The 18,983-nt window shown below is 44.9% G+C and overlaps 1 protein-coding gene and 1 non-coding gene across 3 annotated transcripts in view; both read left to right on the forward strand.

Moving 5' to 3' along the window:
* LOC126484311 (probable nuclear hormone receptor HR38) overlaps positions 1-18,983 on the forward strand; it is an 80,630-nt gene that overhangs the window by 35,420 nt on the left and 26,227 nt on the right. For both annotated transcript variants that reach the window (XM_050107747.1, XM_050107748.1), the window contains exon 2: positions 3,831-3,979. In XM_050107747.1, the coding sequence (XP_049963704.1) occupies positions 3,831-3,979 (149 nt within the window). The remainder of the gene's footprint in view (positions 1-3,830; positions 3,980-18,983) is intronic.
* Trnas-cga (transfer RNA serine (anticodon CGA)) lies at positions 3,375-3,449 on the forward strand. The gene has a single exon. It is a non-coding gene; the product is annotated as a tRNA-Ser (tRNA).

Consider the following 18,983-nt stretch of genomic DNA (forward strand, 5'->3'; position numbering starts at 1 on the left):
CACTTCGGCGCTACTTTGCCAAAACGGTAGTCGTAAGATTGTAGCTGAAAATTCCTACCAGCTGCGTTTGTTAAGGTTTTCCATGGCTGCCCTGCAGAAGTTGGGGTTAGTGCCACGATAGTCTCTTCAACAGGTCCACGCGCAGTTTCTACCTCATTATTGTGCAGCTGAGATAGCTTACTGTCTATCGAGATCTCTACGCCCACAGAACGCAACTCACACATTCCCCTTCTTTCCATTTAAAGAAAGAAGAGGAACAGTTCTGACGTCCAAATAGGTATTCGGAAAAACAATGTTCTCCAATATCTTACACAAGTTCAATATTCTAATGGCACTCAGTGACGAATGTATCGTGCATCTGAGATGCCAGCTACTTAAACTGCTCACCGCGTGACTGCCTCTGGTGCAACTTTCTTGGGGAGCAGACCAAATCGCAGAAACCAACTGCCGCACACGCATCACTTGCAGACTAGTGCAGCTAGGCATTTAGCACCGCTACACGGTGCGCAGTATAGTAGAAGAGAGACGCACACTCTACACCTGACACTGCAGCATCCAGATCGTTCCTCTTCATAACAGGCTACTGTCTCCTGACGTGACAGCTATTAGCACAGAGTAAGAAACATCTCACTGTTTGTTCTTCTTCCGGAAAAAAAGATTAAAAAGGAGAAGCTGCGGAAATCAATTTACAGGTAACTGACGAAGCAATCTCCGCCGTCTCTGAATCGAACAAAATATTTTCCTTTCATTTCTTCTCTCTCTCTCTCTTTATTCTTGTGTTGCTTGATAAAAAAAAACACAATGCAGAATTATTGGTCGTTACAAGCAAAATCCACTCTTGGCTACGCAGTGCCAGACGTCAAAGCAAACCGCGATCGTTCGTTTACTGTGCAACGTGATATACCAGATGTCAAGTGCAATAAAAATTCGCGGGGGCAAAATTCGTGTAACAAACATAGCTTCAAAGGATACAGAGGCGTCTAAATGCACTGCCTGGCCAAACAATATACCTCCGTCTAAACTATCCTATTCGAAGCGAGCCACAAGACTCCTCTGTGAACTGTTATACATATACACAACACACACACACACATACACACAAAGGTTTTTGAAAGTTGTATCATTGTGATCATGTGTAAGGCACCAACGAAGCAGCTCAGTTTGCGACACATCATGCGACCTCTGAATAGAGCGGTCAACTTTCTGTAACTGCTTCGTACCCCCGGACACACCGCTATGTCAAGGAACAATGTAGGGGTCTTGAGCGCTTAATATCACCCGATACTTCGTGTTCTGAAAGAGAGATTTCAGCTCTCGGCCGCGCGGAGTGGTCGCGCGGTTTAGGGCGCGATGGCACGAATTGCGCGGCCCCTTCGGCCGGAGGTTCGAGTCCTCTCTCGGGCATGGGTGTGTGTGTTGTTCTTAGCGTTAAGTTAGTTTAAGTAGTGTGTAAGTCTAGGGACCGATGACCTCAGCAGTTTGGTCCCTTAGGAATTCACACACATGTAAATATTTTTCCGGATCTCGACACGAACCCAGTATCTATCTACCACCGCATTAGCTGTTTAACGTTCGTGGACGTCGAGATCGTTGCGGATCGAGTAGTAACTCTGAAGGAGCAGGAAGGGACAAGATGGCGACCGAGGACAAACTCAGCTTTCGCCTAAAGTGATTCAGGGGAAGCACGGAAATTCTAAATCAATATGCAACATACTCTGGTACAGGCAGTCTTTGGAAGACGGTAGTCTCCTAGAGTGTGGAGACTTTTTGCAGGATTCGGATGGAGTGGAGAGATTTTAGTGGGAATTTGACACTCAGAGCCGGCCGCGGTGGTCTAGCGGTTCTAGGCGCTCAGTCCGGAACCGCGCGACTGCTACGGTCGCAGGTTCGAATCCTGCCTCGGGCATGGATGTGTGTGATGTCCTTAGGTTAGTTAGGTTTAAGTAGTCCTAAGTTCTAGGGGACTGATGACCACAGATGTTAAGTCCCATAGTGCTCAGAGCCACTTGATTTTTTTGACACTCAGGTGGCCCGCGAGGCTTCAGTCTGATACCGCACCGCTGAGTGTAACTTGCCTCATAAGCTAACCGAACAAAACATTGGTCACCTCCTTTAAAGAGCACGCCCTGGTCGCTTTCGAGCGCTGTACTTGGTGCAGAACAACGCCGTCATATGACCGCGCACCGCCGACGTAAGCCACGGCAATGAGAAAGACAGAAGAAGCTGTCGTGTGTGGACCTGCCCATGACGACATCGTGAATGAAGTTGCTGGATTTGCTGGTGTACCAATGCAGCCTGTCCAACATACGTACTAAAAATGTGTACGCTAGCGGGCATGTAACACGACGTAAGGACACCACTCGGAAAAAGATCCTCAGTAACAGCGTCCCGAGACGGCTGTCACGGCAATCGGTTTCCAACCCGACAGGAATTGTTATTGTGAGCGAATACAGGTCCATCTCGACCACGTCCCGAGAGAACATTGCAAAGCGAACTGCATGCAATCGACATCCGAAGTTGTGTACATCTCAGAAACCCGTTGCTCACTGCTGCGCACAAAGCCGGACGTGTTCAGTGGGCCGAATAACACAGAAACCGGACAGTAGTTTACTGCAGGCGTGTACTACCGCCATTTTGCCTCTTTTCAAGTGATGCGAGGTGTCGGCTGCACCAACGACCCAATCATCCCTTCAGCTCAGCGCGTGTGGAGGCTGTAGTTAGGGACGATGATTCTGTGGTCTTTTTCGTACCCTTCGGCCCATTCATCCAGGTTAGCAAGAAAATGGACCATGGCGCTTATTTCAGTATTCACGCTGTCCAGTTGTTGCTCTGTCTTTCTACACCTTCATGATGGGTACGCAGTGGAGACTCCCGTCTCCCAAGATAGCAACCGAGTGATAAGGCTGCACACTTACGTTTCTGGTCTGACTGATCCGCAACATCAGCCGACCGTAATCGCATAGAAAATGTCTAGGACTGAAACTTCCTGGCAGATTAAAACTGTGTGCCGGACCGAGACTCGAACTCGGGACCTTTGCCTTTCGCGGAAAAGTGCTCTACCAACTGAGCTACCCAAGCACGACTCACGCCCCGTCCTCACAGCTTTACTTCTGCCAATACCTCGTCTTCTACCTTCCAAACTTTACAGAAGCTCTCCTGCAAACCTTGCAGAACTAGCACTCCTGAAAGAAAGGATATTGCGGAGACATGGCTTAGCCACAGCCTGGGGGATGTTTCTAGAACCACGTCTCCGCAATATCCTTTCTTTCAGGAGTGATAGTTCTGCAAGGTTCGCAGGAGAGCTTCTGTAAAGTATGGAAGGTAGGAGACGAAGTACTGGCAGAAGTAAAGCTGTGAGAACGGGGCGTAAGTCGTGCTTGGGTAGCTCAGTTGGTAGAGCACTTGCCCGCGAAAGGCAAAGGTCCCGAGTTCGAGTCTCGGCCCGGCACACAGTTTTAATCTGCCAGGAAGTTTCATATCAGCGCACACTCCGCTGTAGAGTGAAAATTTTCATTCTAAGTATGTCTAGGACTATTTGGAACAGTCAACATTTAGGTATCTCAACAGCATCTAATCAATGACGATTTACTTCAGCTAGATGTGGCATATCTAAAGAAAGTCGTGCACTCTGTTCGTCGAGCTGAGTCCATTGTCGAGACTAGAAGCGGTGTTACTTGGTATTAGCGTAAAGCGTCCTATGATCTGTGTCCGGTGTTCTTATGATCGCCATAGCGATAATAAAGGAACAGTATGTGAAGGAAGCGAGCAGTTGCGAGAGCGTCGTTGGAGGGTGTGCGGCAGCGCACTGAGAGAGCCGGGTGCTTGCGCAGGTCCCGAGCTCGGCAGCAGCAAGGAGCCGAGCGCAGCAGCCGCCGCCGCCGCCGCCGCCGCCTCCTCCGCGGACCTCGCTCTGAGTCGCGTGCCGCTGGGCTCCACGCCTCTCTCCGTCGCCTCAAGTATGCTGCTTCTGCAGACGCAGGTGAGTCCGCGCGCCGCCGCCCCCGCCGCCGTCCTCGGCATGCCGCCCGCTTCACGCAGCATGCAGTAGCGCACAGCTCTGTCCCCCCAGCTGCACCCGGGGCGCCCCCCACCCCCGGCCAGTCCCCACGACACGGAAGCACAGCTTTAGCTCGCTAGTCGCAATTGTTGCCTCCCTTGCGGCGATAACAACACGTACCACGTCGCTATTGTCGCGGTTGTTCCGAAGCCCTCGTATGACCAGTTACAAGTGTTTAACACCCCGACCGACAACACGCCAGAACGGTCGAACATTTGGCAACAGACGGTGGTTCCACTACACAACTAACATTGCAACATAAGCCGTACACTACAATGCCAGGCACGACCCTCGGTTTCGATTCGTCACTCGTATGGCTACCAATCTAATAAATGATAGGATGGCTGGAACAGCTTCACTGGAATGCCATGCGATCTTCCTGACGTCTTATTGCAACGGAGTCACGACGACCCTTCTTGGATCTAGGGCCCATCTTCTCAGCGACATTCTTCTCCTACGACCGAAGTGGTCCATTCCCATTGATTAAGCTCCCTACCTGCTGTTAAAGCCTAATACAGAGAGAGCAGTATTTCTGCACTGCGTAGAGCAAATCTTTCGACGCCGATCGCTAAGAGTTGAAACCAGATAGGGAGAGACTGTTATTTCAATAATCGGAGGCGCAACAGAATTAGGCAGGTCGTATTTGTTTAAAGCTTCCCCCTAGACACTTCACACACCGCCCTGTGCTCTCTTAGAACCGCTTCAGTTTTGTCTGAGACGCGGCTCAGGATAATTCCTTCAATAAGCATCCGAGAACTCTCACTGAATATCAGACGATAGCGCTACAAAGAACACCTGTCTTCGCGTGACATTTGCGGTAACAGTATGAAACTCCATTCAAGTTTAAAAAAAAAGCCACAAATAAATGAATATGTTAAACAGATCTTAGAAGTTCATTACTTGTTGCAGGATCTTTTCTTTTAACAACTTACTGTGGACGAAGAAAGCTGCTTGTTAAAAATTTCATAAAATATCGAGTATGACGAAAGTCTTAAAACAAGTTTCGGACAGGGCAAGCATTCAAAACAAATCGTACTGCATATCAAGGAGACCATCATAGTTTCTGTGATGGAAAGTAACTCCTTTCGGTCATGTGTCACACAACTCAGAACTTCCCACCGCTCGATTTTCGGGAATCAGGCATCAAAATCTCTGCGTCTTTCGTATCCAAAAAGATATTCGCTAGCTCTGCGAACTCGCTGGCGACCTGACTAAAGTGAGAGGCACTCTGCCTGTGAAAGTGTACTGACTGCAACTTCAAATGTTACACAAAGCAAGAGAGTGGACACTTGATGAAGATTCAAAACCTCAGTTTGTCAGTCCTCTTTTCTGTCTTTCAGAATTTTCCCCGAATATTTCAGTGGCTCTCGAATACCTTTGCCCTACTATTCTTCCGCGTTACATGTGTTTCACGACTTCCGAAAGGTTCAATCAGCGCTCAAAATTGGTACGCCACACTGTGCTCAGTGCTCACTTAATACAACATACGACTAAAACAGCACGCAGTGCCACTGCCCTTTTTTTTCAGATGCTCCAGCTCTACATATTTCGATATAAATGGGAAACCGGGCGACTAACGCAAAATAAAACAGGCGACTGGCTTGATGAAGCCCTGCGTTTCCGTTCAAGTTCCGGTTAGCATCCATCATCAGGAAGCACAGAATGGCACGGCTTTGCATGGCGCGTGCACTTTCCCTGCAATTGCTGCATGCGTTAGCCTTTCCGCTGTACAGATGGTCCGGTCCCACGCCACGGAGACAGCCCCTAGTCGAGGCACTCAGAGTCTGCACCGTTCGCCGTAGATATTGCCGACTCAGACTGTCAGTTGACGGCCCCAAGAGAGAAAGACTACCGGTTGTAAATTTTCGGGATGGCTGTTGGTGAAAGTGGCGTTGGGGCGGAGACCACCAAATCCACGTGGATGACTCGCTTCTTGTAAAACTTATTGCTAGCTCTCAGTGTGCAAATTTTATTTTTCGATGATGACAAGTTAGAAGGAATACGACACTTATTTCATTGTGCAGTATTTTAACTGTTAATGTTCTAACTACTGTGTAACAAAATGGAGAAAAGCGCTTCTGTTATTACTAGAGGGCAAATTAAGCAATAAATTTCTCTATGATTGTAATGGAACAACGTAACAGAACAATGTGCACCAAGCAGAAACTGTTGGGTCAAATGCTTTGCCAACCTTTAGAGATGTCCGATTGACCTGGAAATTATATTGTTTTGGTGTGTGGTGTATTTTTTGCCATAATCAGGTTTCGATAATCTCCATCACCGTGTCTCCCTCTCTTTCAGCCATCTGCAAAATATTGCTAATTACTGCCTGCAAGGTTGATTGCAGCAGAATTGGGAAAGGATTGGCGACGCAGACCGTCGAAAAGTGGACAAGTCTCTCATAGAGACAGGCCTTAGTAACTCGTTTTACAGTTAAGTAAACTCTTACTGGTACAATTTTGCGAAGGTTTTATGTAAGTATTGGTGGGAACTAAAATCTCTTGTTGTTCTGTTACATATTAATATGTTTGCCTTCTCAGTTTACTGTCATAAAATACCTTGAACCACAGTATTTCTATTAGACAATGTCACGCAATGTTTCCCTGTTTGTTATTACCTGCTGGAGTTTCAGTGCTGTTAAACTTTATGTACCCTTGGAGAATCTGAATCATGTGGTGGAGGTCACGGAGGTCTCCTTCGCCCAGTGTCTGCTAATAACAGCATTCCGTCTGTAATTAACTCACTGTATATAAGACACTTGAAATATTTCTAGTTCAACAATATGTTTCAGTTGTTACTTTGCTAATATTTCTTTTTGAAACTATCTCCGCATTTTCAGTTCAGCGTTTTATTATTAGCGAAAAATAACACCTTTCCAAATGCTATCTAATTGACGTATATTTCGTGGAACTCGTCTTTACAATGATAAAGTGAACTCAAAAGTGCTGCTCGACCTGTGTAATCTGACCGAAAGGCCGTAGTTCCAAGCGTTCGTGCTCTTGAGATAACGCTTAAAGATTAGTGAACCAAAGCCCTTGAGTCCATTGAAAAATGATATGTGTCCCATTCATAAAACGCTGTTATTTCGAAATGTCACTATTTCATTGAGACTTCTCAACAACAGGAAGTGTTACGCAACCCATTTTTACGACTTTAAGATAAGGAACTTTCGATTCCTACGAACGGCTCATTTAGATAAGTAACGAGCTGAGCACCTGGCGTTACCCGGGTATGTATTTATACCAATCTTATGTTAGTCTGTCTACTCCTTCCCCCTCTCTCTGCGCATCCCTTCCTTCACCCCCTCTCTGTCCATCTCCTCCACCCGTCTCTCGTTCCATCTCTTCCTGCCCCTCTCTCTATCCGCCTTCCCTTCTTCTCCCTTCTCTCTGCACGTTATCACGCTCACCCCAATAGGAGGCTGGTGGTTCTTACCTCCATAGTACTTCTTTCCAGATTGTAACTAATGTGTGTACCAAATTTGGTTGAAATCGTTCCAGGGGGTTAGGAAGAGCTTTCTACCCGTGCCTTTGATATATTTGACACATATTTAACATAATTCACTCGTATCTGCACACACATTTCACCTATATCTCGAGCTAATTTAGCCCTGCAGCTTCATTTCAGCGAAGCTCAATGTTAATGACGTCGTATCTCCTCAACTATGTGCTGTACAATGATATAATTTTGTAGCTACATCCAATGTTATATGTGGCTACCGTTTACGAAACGTGTTGTGAATAGAGTTCGCAGTAAAGAAGTAATAAATTAAAACGTCATGCACGATGAGGCCGTTTTTCACGCAACATGTCTCCTGAACTGTGTCGTACAATGATACATTTTTCTGTCCAGTAGTTCAGGAAGAAATGCGGGACATACATACGTACAAGCATACATACGAACATATACAGGGTGGTCAGAAACAGTCTGAAAAATTCGTAAGGCCGTTGCAGGACAGGTTATGCTGAGAAATCTCTGTCAAGGGAAAAAATCGATACGTTGAGCCGTTTCCGAGTTAATTAACATTGAAGTTGGCCAATCAATCCTTACTACTGTCCCAAGTTCAATTTTTGTATCGCTCTCTTGTTCGATTTCAGGAAAGCAAACGAAGGGCACGTTTGACGACACTGTCTCCGGCTGGCCGCTTGAATTTGCGCGCACCACGGCCTGCCTTTATAGCCGTAGTGCTAATTAACTCGGAAACAGTGCATGTATTGAATTTTTGTTAATAATTAGTCCTCAGCGCAACCTACACCGGAACACCCTTAGAAGCTTTTCAGACTGTTTCTGACCATCCTGTATACGTACATCCATTTTTATGATACGTGTGGATTAGGAGATTTCTGGGAACGGCCGATTCAGATAGGAGACGGGCCACAGATTAATGTATCATTCAGTGAACGAAATAAATCTATAAAATGTCATCTGACTTGGTAGATGGCGTCAAAAGATGTTGCAGTTTTATCTCAAGGAGTTCACGCTATGCTTTACGATTCTGATTCGCGTGGATTCAAATCTCGACTGAGAATACTGTTCTGCATCCTTCAAGGGTAATGCATACAGATGCATCCTCCAAGGGCAATGCACAACAATACCATAACTGCATAGATTAATCTGTCTTTCTATTTTAACAGTGTCTGTTAAGATTTCTCCTCGAAGTGTTGCTTACTGTTTACAATGATGCTACAAAGATTACCATGACAGTGATAGTGAAGACTGTCTGACAGACTTTCAGTTTCGGTCACTATACGCCTCTTTTCTATACTCGCGGAGAGTTTGCTTCCAAACACGAAATATATCGATTGTATGTGTGCCCTGAATTAAATTATGCTCATATCGACCACCTTAACAAATTAAATTGTTTGTTTTTTTCATAAGTCACTTGTTAATAAGAGTGCAAGGTATTAAACATTGCACATCTTTAGAGCTTAAATATTATGTTAGAAGCGCGAGATATCTAGACTGTACCTTGTCACAGTATTTACCATATTTTAGACTGCACTATCTGGTGTACATAAAATAGTCACTCTCTCTGCTGACAACAGAGAATGCAAGCATGAAACTTAAACCAAAAAAGAACCTGGACATACAGAAAAATTAGATCTGAATATTTTAATACGCCAATAGCTATTTCATTCACCTTTCTGCACCGATAGTCCGACAACTTTTCGTACACTTTCTGGATGTTTTTATCTGTATTTGTAGGTTTATGACGTCTTTCTCGTGTGTTATCATCAAGAGAAGTACGCCAGACCATCTGTAACTGTTGAAATGGAACGAACAGCCCACTAATAAAAATTCAGCACCTTTTGATGAACTTCCCTAGGCAATAAATCAGCCCAAATCAAACATTACATGATGGCAAGGTTCCCCAGTTTATCAATTTGAACGAAACACATGCGACATCGCTGTTTTCGTGGATCTCATACATAAAACTGTTCATAGCCCTCAGAAAAAGTTGACACTTGACGCACGTTGCTGTACGAAGATAAAAAAACGTTGATATCAACTCTATACGTGTGCTGGATCGAGATCTTAGACCTTGCAAATAAGTAGTCAGGGGCCGAAGCTGCCTACCAAAGGAGCGCACGTGTAGTTTAGGAAGCACTGCTCCACCCCTTTCTTTTCACAAATTTCCTGGAAGATGCGCCAACAGAAGAATGCCGCGGCGCTGCCTGCAGCACGGGACACGACAGGGCGGGCTGACATTTGGCGGAATGTGTCCCCAGTGGCGGCGCGATTGCTGCGAGCCCTGGAGCGCGACCACTCCCCCCCTCCCCCCCCCCTACCTCCTCCTGCTCCCAACCCCCGCTCCTACCACCCGCCCACACTCATCGGCCCCTCCCCACAGCCTCTATTATTAATTTCGCACGCTCCTGGAGCGACGGCCGGTATGCCGTGATCTAGCGCGGCGTGACGTGCTTTTGTTCTCTACCAAATCAAAAACAAGTAACACGAGCTCGAAAGGCGTTTCACACCCTCGATTTCACCCCCTAGATCGTGTCCGATTAATCCGAGGGCCCTAGCAATGGAAATTCTACGCAGAGCAGACTTGCCTCTGATTAAGTAAGAGGTTCTTCAATAAGTCCCTCGCGTAATTGGATATTAACTCGTGTCGCTTGCAACAAACCAGGTCACTCACACGCCAAATTTCGATCGTTAATAGTGCTTCATTACTATTCAGATACTTCTCCCAAGGTGACGCCCAGTTCTCGGTGGAGCTCGTAAGAGGTTGACACATCTGTCAACGTCATAGCCACGCGGCGCTGCTGTGATCACTGGATGTTGGGAATGGGACAGCTTTTGTCGCTAAATTGGATATATTACATACACGGAACACTGGCGTTCGCCCTTACCCTAGTCAACAACAACAAAGATCAATAAATATCGTAGATTACAACTTATCCAGTTACTCACAATTTACTTATTTACCTCTGCTCAGACTGTTCCACCCCTTACAAAACGAGCATTTTTTTTTTTGACACCATTCTAAATTAATAATTCTACCGTCACTATGGACACATGAAAAGGAAGTTGAGAATTTGGAAATATTTGAAACAAAGGGGGCGATCTGTCTCTTAGTCACACGGTGTGTTACGTAATGAAACAGCGATATCTCTTGGTACAGGTTCACAGCCTACAGCGATGATCTTACGTTAATCCTGACTCGGAATTCAAAGCTTCAGAAGTTACAATCGTGATTTACTCAGAATAGAGATACGTATTTCTCATCAATATATATCAAACGCGTAAAACATTATAAATACCGTTTACAAGGGGTATTAACTTGGCAGAGTGTTATTTAATATCGATTCAATCGGCGTCTGAAGAATTTCTACATTCGAAACAAATTCTTTAAAGGTGTACATAGTATTTATCGGTAACTCAGTATTATGAATCCGGATGAATGGTGAAAACTGTCATTGTTACTGTACACACTAGAGATATCTAAGGTTAAGTTTCGTCCCAACTTTCTTCCATAATTCTACAGCTTGGAAAATTGTCCTAAACTCTGAAGTTCCAACCTTGCTGTCGTCGAACACGATACTTGAAAGTCTACCGTAGATCATCATGTGGATAATATTGAAAATTTAAGACTATTGAAAATAAACCACAAACAGTGATTCTCCACGATCCCGGTTTACGAATAATTTCGCCTATCTGCACGTTTGCTGACTCCAACAGTCGTCTGCAACAGAATAAGGGATGCAGTGTTCGGACGCATGAGTGTTACCCTCTCAGCTCCACCCTTGTGAACTGGGCACCATTCTTCAAGCCCTCCATTCAGCTGGAGGAGGATACTCGCCAGTGATCACAAAGGCGCTCTACGAGTAGAGATCCGCCACCACCATGCTATTTGTCGTTTCGTAATCAGGTCTAGCATCTTCTGCATTGATATCGTGTTGGCCGTGATCAATGGCGGGCACTTCGTTGCCACGTGAGTAGCAAGTTGCGAGGCGCTGTCCAGCCGTGACCACCGGATGAAAACACTTAAAATACTGCAGATAAGACGCACCGTGGTTTTGAGTGCATTTTGTGGACCAGCTCTTCTTAGATATAAATGAGCACTTTTATCAGATTCCCGCGATCGACAATCACGATAGTAACGTAAATCTTGTGTTACAACGAAACCATTTTGATCGGTATCATTTCAAAAGAGCCCGACTGCTCTCAATCAACTTCACAAGTACCTACAGCTGCAGCATAAGAGAAAAAAGCACAGGAGCTATAAGAAAGCAGCTCAGTGATTGTAGACAAATACGTTACAAAACTGGGCAGAGACTCTTTTTTGAACACGTTCAGTGCTCAGTATTAGTTATCTTAATTGATTCATTTCACAGACTACCACACCGTAAAGGTAAAGAGACGGGCAAAAAGAGTCAACTTCTTGATGGCGTTACTCATAACACGCGAACAACTTTTTCTCTCCGGGACATACGTACATGAAAGCTGTTTCAGAAGTAACTCCAATCAAGCATTTTCTAAAGCACTAAGCCATTTACAAGGAACCAACAGCGACAATGATACACAGCTACAAGCACATATAAATAATATGCTTTCCACATTCATTATTATTTCTTGAATTTCGTTCATTAATAGCCTAGAAACAAACCTTACTCTACTACACTGAATTGCTTAGTCTGCCGCCACAATATTATTAACTCGCCGTTCTACCGCTCTTACCTGAACGTTTAGCATCAAAGCGGTTTTGGTCTAGCGCCTGATAATTATGTAGCAATAACGGATATTAATTTCACCGCCGGCTCCGCTAGAGTGTTTGCTATTACACGTGCCGTATTCACTCTAAATTAGATTTCAGTGGGACTAGAAATCTGCGCAGTACGGAAATTGTACATGATATAACATTCTAATAAACACCCCTTCCGTCCATCAAGATTAAAGTAATTAGCTCACGTTAGTGCAGCCGAAACACCAAAAACTCAAAATAAGATGGTAATAATAATGATTTCATTATCATATAATGACTAGTTATTGTTCAAAGTGATTACAAATTAATGGACAATGTTATAAGGCTATACCTCTCCAACATAGAAAGTAATTAAAAGGCATTATCAGCATTTCAAGCAATGTTGTATGGAGCTTTTATGCTGAGCTTAGATGCTGTCCATGTGGGTTTCCCCAGTAATATCACAGTTCATAGTTCGAATAGCGTCAAATCCTTCAAGCAATGGCACATCTCGATTCTGATAACGTCCAAGACGAAACCTTAGAGGAAGAAATTTCACTGAATCAGCCTGAGGAAGCATGTAGGAGGGGACGGGGGGAACTGACCGTATCCTTCTCGATGGAAACATCCCAGCACTTTCCGTTAGCGATTTTGGGAAACAATGAAAAACGTAAATCTGGATGCCGGAATCGGATTTGAACCGCCATCATCTCTGATGCGACCCCCGTTCTTACCACTGTGCCACCTTGCTCGGTAGTTATATAGCCGTAGAACCATTGGGTGTGATTCCCATGGGTTGAAACTGTTGGCTGCGACCGTTCGATATCTTCTTAGCAATTGATTTCGTTACTACTGGAAGTTCGTATCTGACAAAAATGAAGCCTTCTTCTCCGTCCTATTGGGCTTCCAATTGTGACTTTATCCATTGTTCACAAACGTTCAAATGCACAGCGGGCTTGGCTTATAAACACTACAAAGCACGTCTCACTTTTGCTTTTGTTCTGTCACCATACTCATATTCGTAAAATTGTGAGTACTGGTTTTTCCACATAAAAGAAACGTCACACCATTATCCTTGAGAATTCGTTCCGATACAGCTTTGTACTGCATGCTGTTTTGTAACGTACACGTGTCACAGATTCACACGAAATTCATTCTACTCTATGGTGTCACTGTTCAAGTCGGATTAATAAAGGCAGGTCAAAGCTCAGCTGTGCGTTTCGTCACAGGTTCGTTTAGCCAGTGTCATAGCGATGCTCTTCCAACCTCCGTAGCACGTTTTACAAGAGAAGCGTAGAGGCTTACAATTAAAATTCCTAGAACACACGTTCCAAAAAGGGTCAGGTTATAGATTACTTTCTCCCTCTCACTCGTGGAAGCAAGAAGGGTGGCGGCAGGGGAGTACGTGGTGCCCGCCACCCTCAGCGAAGCACCGTAACACCATCTGCGGAATATAAATACAGATTCAGTTTGTGTACAGGCTGCAGCTTTGGCAAGATTTATTCCTTCAGTGGCATTTGCTGACTTGGTGTTGCGGCCAGTAACCGCTGACTGGCTCTTAGTAATGATTTCTACAAGCTCCGAAGGTATCTTTTCGACCCCAGTTTTCGACTGTTTGAGTCTACCGTATCCTTTTCTTCGCCAGCACATGGTTTCCTTGTCGCGAAATTGTTCGAGACGATGACGCCAGAGAAACACGGCCCGATATTGTCCTCTAAATGGAGGTCGAACAGCAACGAGACTGTCTGTGTCTTCTCGTGATCTTAGGGCCTCCACAACTACGATCAGTCGCCAATACAGATACGTTTTTCAACAATAACAATAAAAAATGCTCGTCTTCTATTGTGTGAAGTACTAACGCGCCCAAAAACTTCTCGCAGTAGTAAGAAACAGTTTTTCGAGGCCTATCAGTGCGAGACGGTTTCTCGGCCTCGAGGTGAACAACACCTGCGCTGTGGCCGTTCTCGTCGAAATCGATCGACTCAGTGGCAGTGGACTACAGACGTCTTACCACGTTCCGCTGCTGTGCTGTGTCAAGACAGCGGAGCTCCTGCGAAGCCTCGCGAAAACGTTTTGCGCGGTGTAAGAGACGACTGCAGATTTGTGTGTACTTACGTAGATCCTCCTTTGAAAGAGATACCACTAATTCCACGTATTTGGAATGTACGCGAATTTTCAACATCGTTCTCGGTTCCATTATGACCGAGTTCGAACACGACGTTTCACAGCGGAAAGCAATAACAGCATGTCACAGCGTAGCGGCACAGCTCGAGCTCGGGAAACGGTGGTGCAATGATACGCTACGGCAGCCTCGCTGCTTCAGTGTGGAGGCAATGCGCGGGCAAATGCCAGTTTCTGTATGAGACGATGGCAAGGTCACGTAACATAATTACGTGTAGAGAAAAATCTAGCCTTATGGAATCGTCCAATAATCTGTGATCGCCCTGTGCTTTAGCTGTTTCGAGATGCCACTGATGGGGCAAAATAGGCTTCAGTTTCGGAATATTATGTCTGTACAAGTGTGTCCTCCAGTACGACAGGTAGTCGTACAGTTACATCATCAATTTTTTGTTTGTCTGCAGTACACGTGTGTTATACTGGTAGACGACGAAATCACCGCGTCACGGCAGGAGCGAAATGAAGATGGCGCAGTCCGTTGTTAAAGTGGAGTATCGTGCGATAATTCGTTTTTGGCAGCAGCAAAAATGTGGCAACTATGTCTGACCAGCTGCCACATTTCTGCTGTTGCCGAGAATGAATTACCACACGACACTCCACTTTAATAATCGGCTGACACATCTTCCTTTGGCTCCTCCAGTGGCGTGCTACGGTACTATGGCGCCTGGATTTCAAAGCGTACCAGGACTGCAAACGTGTTACTGCAGACAAAGAAAAATTAATTACGTGACATTATTTTCTCGAGGCTATAATTAAGACTTCGTGACTGCCCGATGAGGTAGACATGCGAGCTGCGCAGCAAGAGGAAGGCAGGGTAGAGTAGAGGCGCGCGCTGCGCATGCGCAGGTGCGGCCACCCTGAGTGCACACAGCGGCTCGGATAGCGAGGCGAGCGCGCCGCCAGCGGCCCCGTCTCCGCCGCCAGCAGCCATGGGCCGGCCGGAGCTGGAGCCTGCCGCCTCCGCCTCGCAGTCTCCGCCGGGGCCCACCCCGCCCTCGCCGCAGGCCGTCGCCGGCTCGCCCCCGCCGGTATTCGCACCCGCACCCCTAGCCCTGCATCCGCTAAGGTGTGCGAGCATCGCAAAAATAAATAAATATTATTCTCGAAGAAGTCGTACCGAATTGCACGTTGTACGCCAATGGCGCCCACGGACAACGAGCGAGAATGGACTCAAATTGGGGGCACTATCACAGACAAACAAAAGAAAAATTTGGAGTAGGAATTAAAATCCATGGAGAAGAAATAAAAACTTTGAGGTTCGCCGATGACACTGTAATTCTGCCAGAGACAGCAAAGGACCTGGTAGAGCAGTTGACCGGAATGGACAGTGTCTTGAAAGGAGGGTATAAGATGAACATCAACAAAAGCAAAACGAGGATAATGGAATGTAGTCGAATTAAGTCGGGTGATGCTGAGGGAATTAGATTAGGAAATGAGACACTTACAGTAGTAACGGAGTTTTGCTATGTGGGGAGCAAAATAACTGCTGATGGTCGAAGTAGAGAGGATATAAAATGTAGACTGGCAATGGCAGGAAAGCGTTTCTGAAGAAGAGAAATTTGTTAACATCGAGTATAGATTTAAATGTCAGGAAGTCGTTTCTGAAAGTATTTGTATGGAGTGTAGCCATGTATGGAAGTGAAACGTGGACGATAAATAGTTTAGACAAGAAGAGAATAGAAGCTTTCGAAATGTGGTGCTACAGAAGAATGCTGAAGATTAGCTGGGTAGATCACATAACTAATGAGGAGGTATTGAATAGAATTGGGGAGAAGAGGAGCTTGTGGCACAACTTGACGAGAAGAAGGGACCGGTTGGTAGGTCATGTTCTGAGACATCGAGGGATCACCAATTTAGTATTGGAGGGCGGCGTGGAGGGTAAAAATCGTAGAGGGAGACCAAGAGATGAATACACTAAGCAGATTCAGAAGGATGTAGGCTGCTGTACGTACTGGAAGATGAAGAAGCTTGCACAGGATAGAGTAGCATGGAGAGCTGCATCAAGCCAGTCTCAGGACTGAAGACCGCAACAACAACAGCATCACAGACAAGATCCCCAACAGATCTCATAAGAAACTTCTATAACCATCAGGGTGTGACGCTTCATCACTGACGCTAGTTTTGGGTAACAAAAATGGGACAAAGTTTTTTCGCCCTTAAATCAAACAATTCCTCTGAATGATTCGTTGTGAAAAGTAGCTCGATCTGTTTGACCACGAGACCCAGATGGCTGTACTTTGCGGAACCCTGTTCCACGACTTCCGGAAAGCTGTAGGCATCATTCGCATTGACGCCCTATAAATAAAATACTGTCTGATGGAATGCCACAACAGATATATGACTGAAGTGACGGGGAGAGAGTGGAATAGGGCATAATTGCACGAAGTGTTACAGAACCGTTACTGTTCACGATACACAATGTGTGGCTTCACCTCGGCAGCCATCCGAGCCTGTATTGTCCGAAAACTGTTATCGGCATTTGGTGCAAATGCGTGTCATCTAATCTTTTCAAAGCTTCTGGTAGTTGTGGAAATAACGTTTCTGCACCTTTGTAAAGGAAACATGAAGCGATCGTACCATGCGAGAAACGACTCACCCCGACAACGATTTAGCCTTCCGGACAGAAGACTATTTATCAATGCATAAAATATAAATCAGGAAAATATATATTTACTCTGTTTTGTCTTCCAACAGAACGAGAAGAAACACCTCTCTAAATCTGCACCGAACAACCATTCTACGTTTCGTACGGTCAAAACACGGGCAACAGCTATGCAAGCTATTAACGAAATTCTTACTGAAGCCTACGAGTTACCGATGCTCGCACACCCATGAGACAATTATTCCTTGTCAGATTTTTTTCAATTCTTTTTCTGGAGCATGCCATATACGATTAGCATGTTTTGAAGTCTGGTCTACAACCGCTGTCGACCGTCTTATGTGCCACTTTCTTCGATGTGCGCATACCCGCTTCCAAACGTCGAACCTCGTAACACAAGCCAGTCAATTTGTAGACATTACCTCTGTGTATTTTTATATATGTCTGTGCTGCAGCAAGCCTACGCTCTGCATCAGACGGATGCTTCTGACGGAATCGGACATCTGAGGTTATCCCAACTATAAAACCATATTAGTTACAATACGCCGTATTTATCACAACAATGAAAATCGGCAAATGCTGATCATAGAAAAACGTGTTGGAACAATTAGAGCGATTTATGTTATCTTAGTAATTAATGAATATTTTTCAAAGAAAGAACTAGTTAGCTAGTCTTTTAGTCAGTGGCAAGTAATAAACTTAATGTAGCTGATGTTTTTCGCATGTTGTGCGAGGCAGATCCTCGTTGCTATGTTCCTAGATTTTTTTTCCTCTCTCTCTCTCTCTCTCTTATTTGGGCTGCACATTGCGTAACTGTTATGAAATCACGACCCGCATGGATAGCAACTTTCTAGATGGCAATTTCCTGGCTATCATCTGCATGTGGTCACGCTGATGCATGGCGAATTGAAATGTTAAATGCATGTTTAGACATGGTAAAAGTTGAACCTGTATGGATCCTGCGATGTTACAGCACTAAGCAAGCAAAGCTTCAACCAATCAAACTTCTGCGCTGTCTCTTGACTTTGTAAATAGTTTTCTTTTATGCATGGCATGACATGTGCATAGCAGTTTTATTTTGTTATTGTTAACTGTTGTAGCAGCCTGCGCTGCCCTCACAGCTGTTGAACGGTTCCTAAAACGCATGGCACTCAGATACTCTTTTATTTCATAAGGTAATAACATTAAATTACCCATATAAATTATGATACGTAGTTTTCATATCATTTTTAAGACATATTATTGTGTGCCAGCAACTCGCTCCTCTCCTTCAGAATCTGCCCGGGGACTGGATGTTTGTGTTGTCTTCATCATTTCATCATCATCATCATCATCATTCGTGACAGTGGCTCAGTTGGACTGTGTAAAACTTGGGACTTTGTACGGACGCTGATGAGCGCGCATTTGGGTGCCCTACAAACCAATCATCATCATCATCATCTCCTTCAGAGATCTGTACTTGGCCTCAAATTTTTAGACTAGAAAAACTGTATTCGTACACCTATTATATATTTGCATCAGCTTTTGATTTGGTTACAGTCATATCAAGAGGACACGCACGCCCTCTCATGTCGACGCAAGATAATTTCTTGGAATACACTCAGTGACAAATGAATACAAACATTGCATAAATCTTACTGTTGCTGAAACTTATTTTATACAGTTACATATTTGAAACCCACACGCCTGGCATCTTTTCGCCGTGACTCTTTACTCTGCAGAAAGTCAGTGTTAGCTTAAAATTTAATGCTATTTTGAAAACTAAGCCATTAAGTAATGTTTTTCTTCCCTGGATAAAAGGTAATCAGACTGCCAATAAAGTCTGCTTTTTTTAGTTCCAGATGAGCAGGACTCAGTTTTATTGCCCCTGTCATCCTATCTTAATTGTTTCCCTGAATTAATAGACTAGTAAGGGTTGCCGGTTATTTCCTATATGCGATGTTCAGAAAAGAAATATACAC

The sequence above is a fragment of the Schistocerca serialis genome, chromosome 6 (genome assembly GCF_023864345.2).
Source record: "Schistocerca serialis cubense isolate TAMUIC-IGC-003099 chromosome 6, iqSchSeri2.2, whole genome shotgun sequence".
Taxonomy (NCBI): Eukaryota; Metazoa; Arthropoda; class Insecta; order Orthoptera; family Acrididae; genus Schistocerca; species Schistocerca serialis.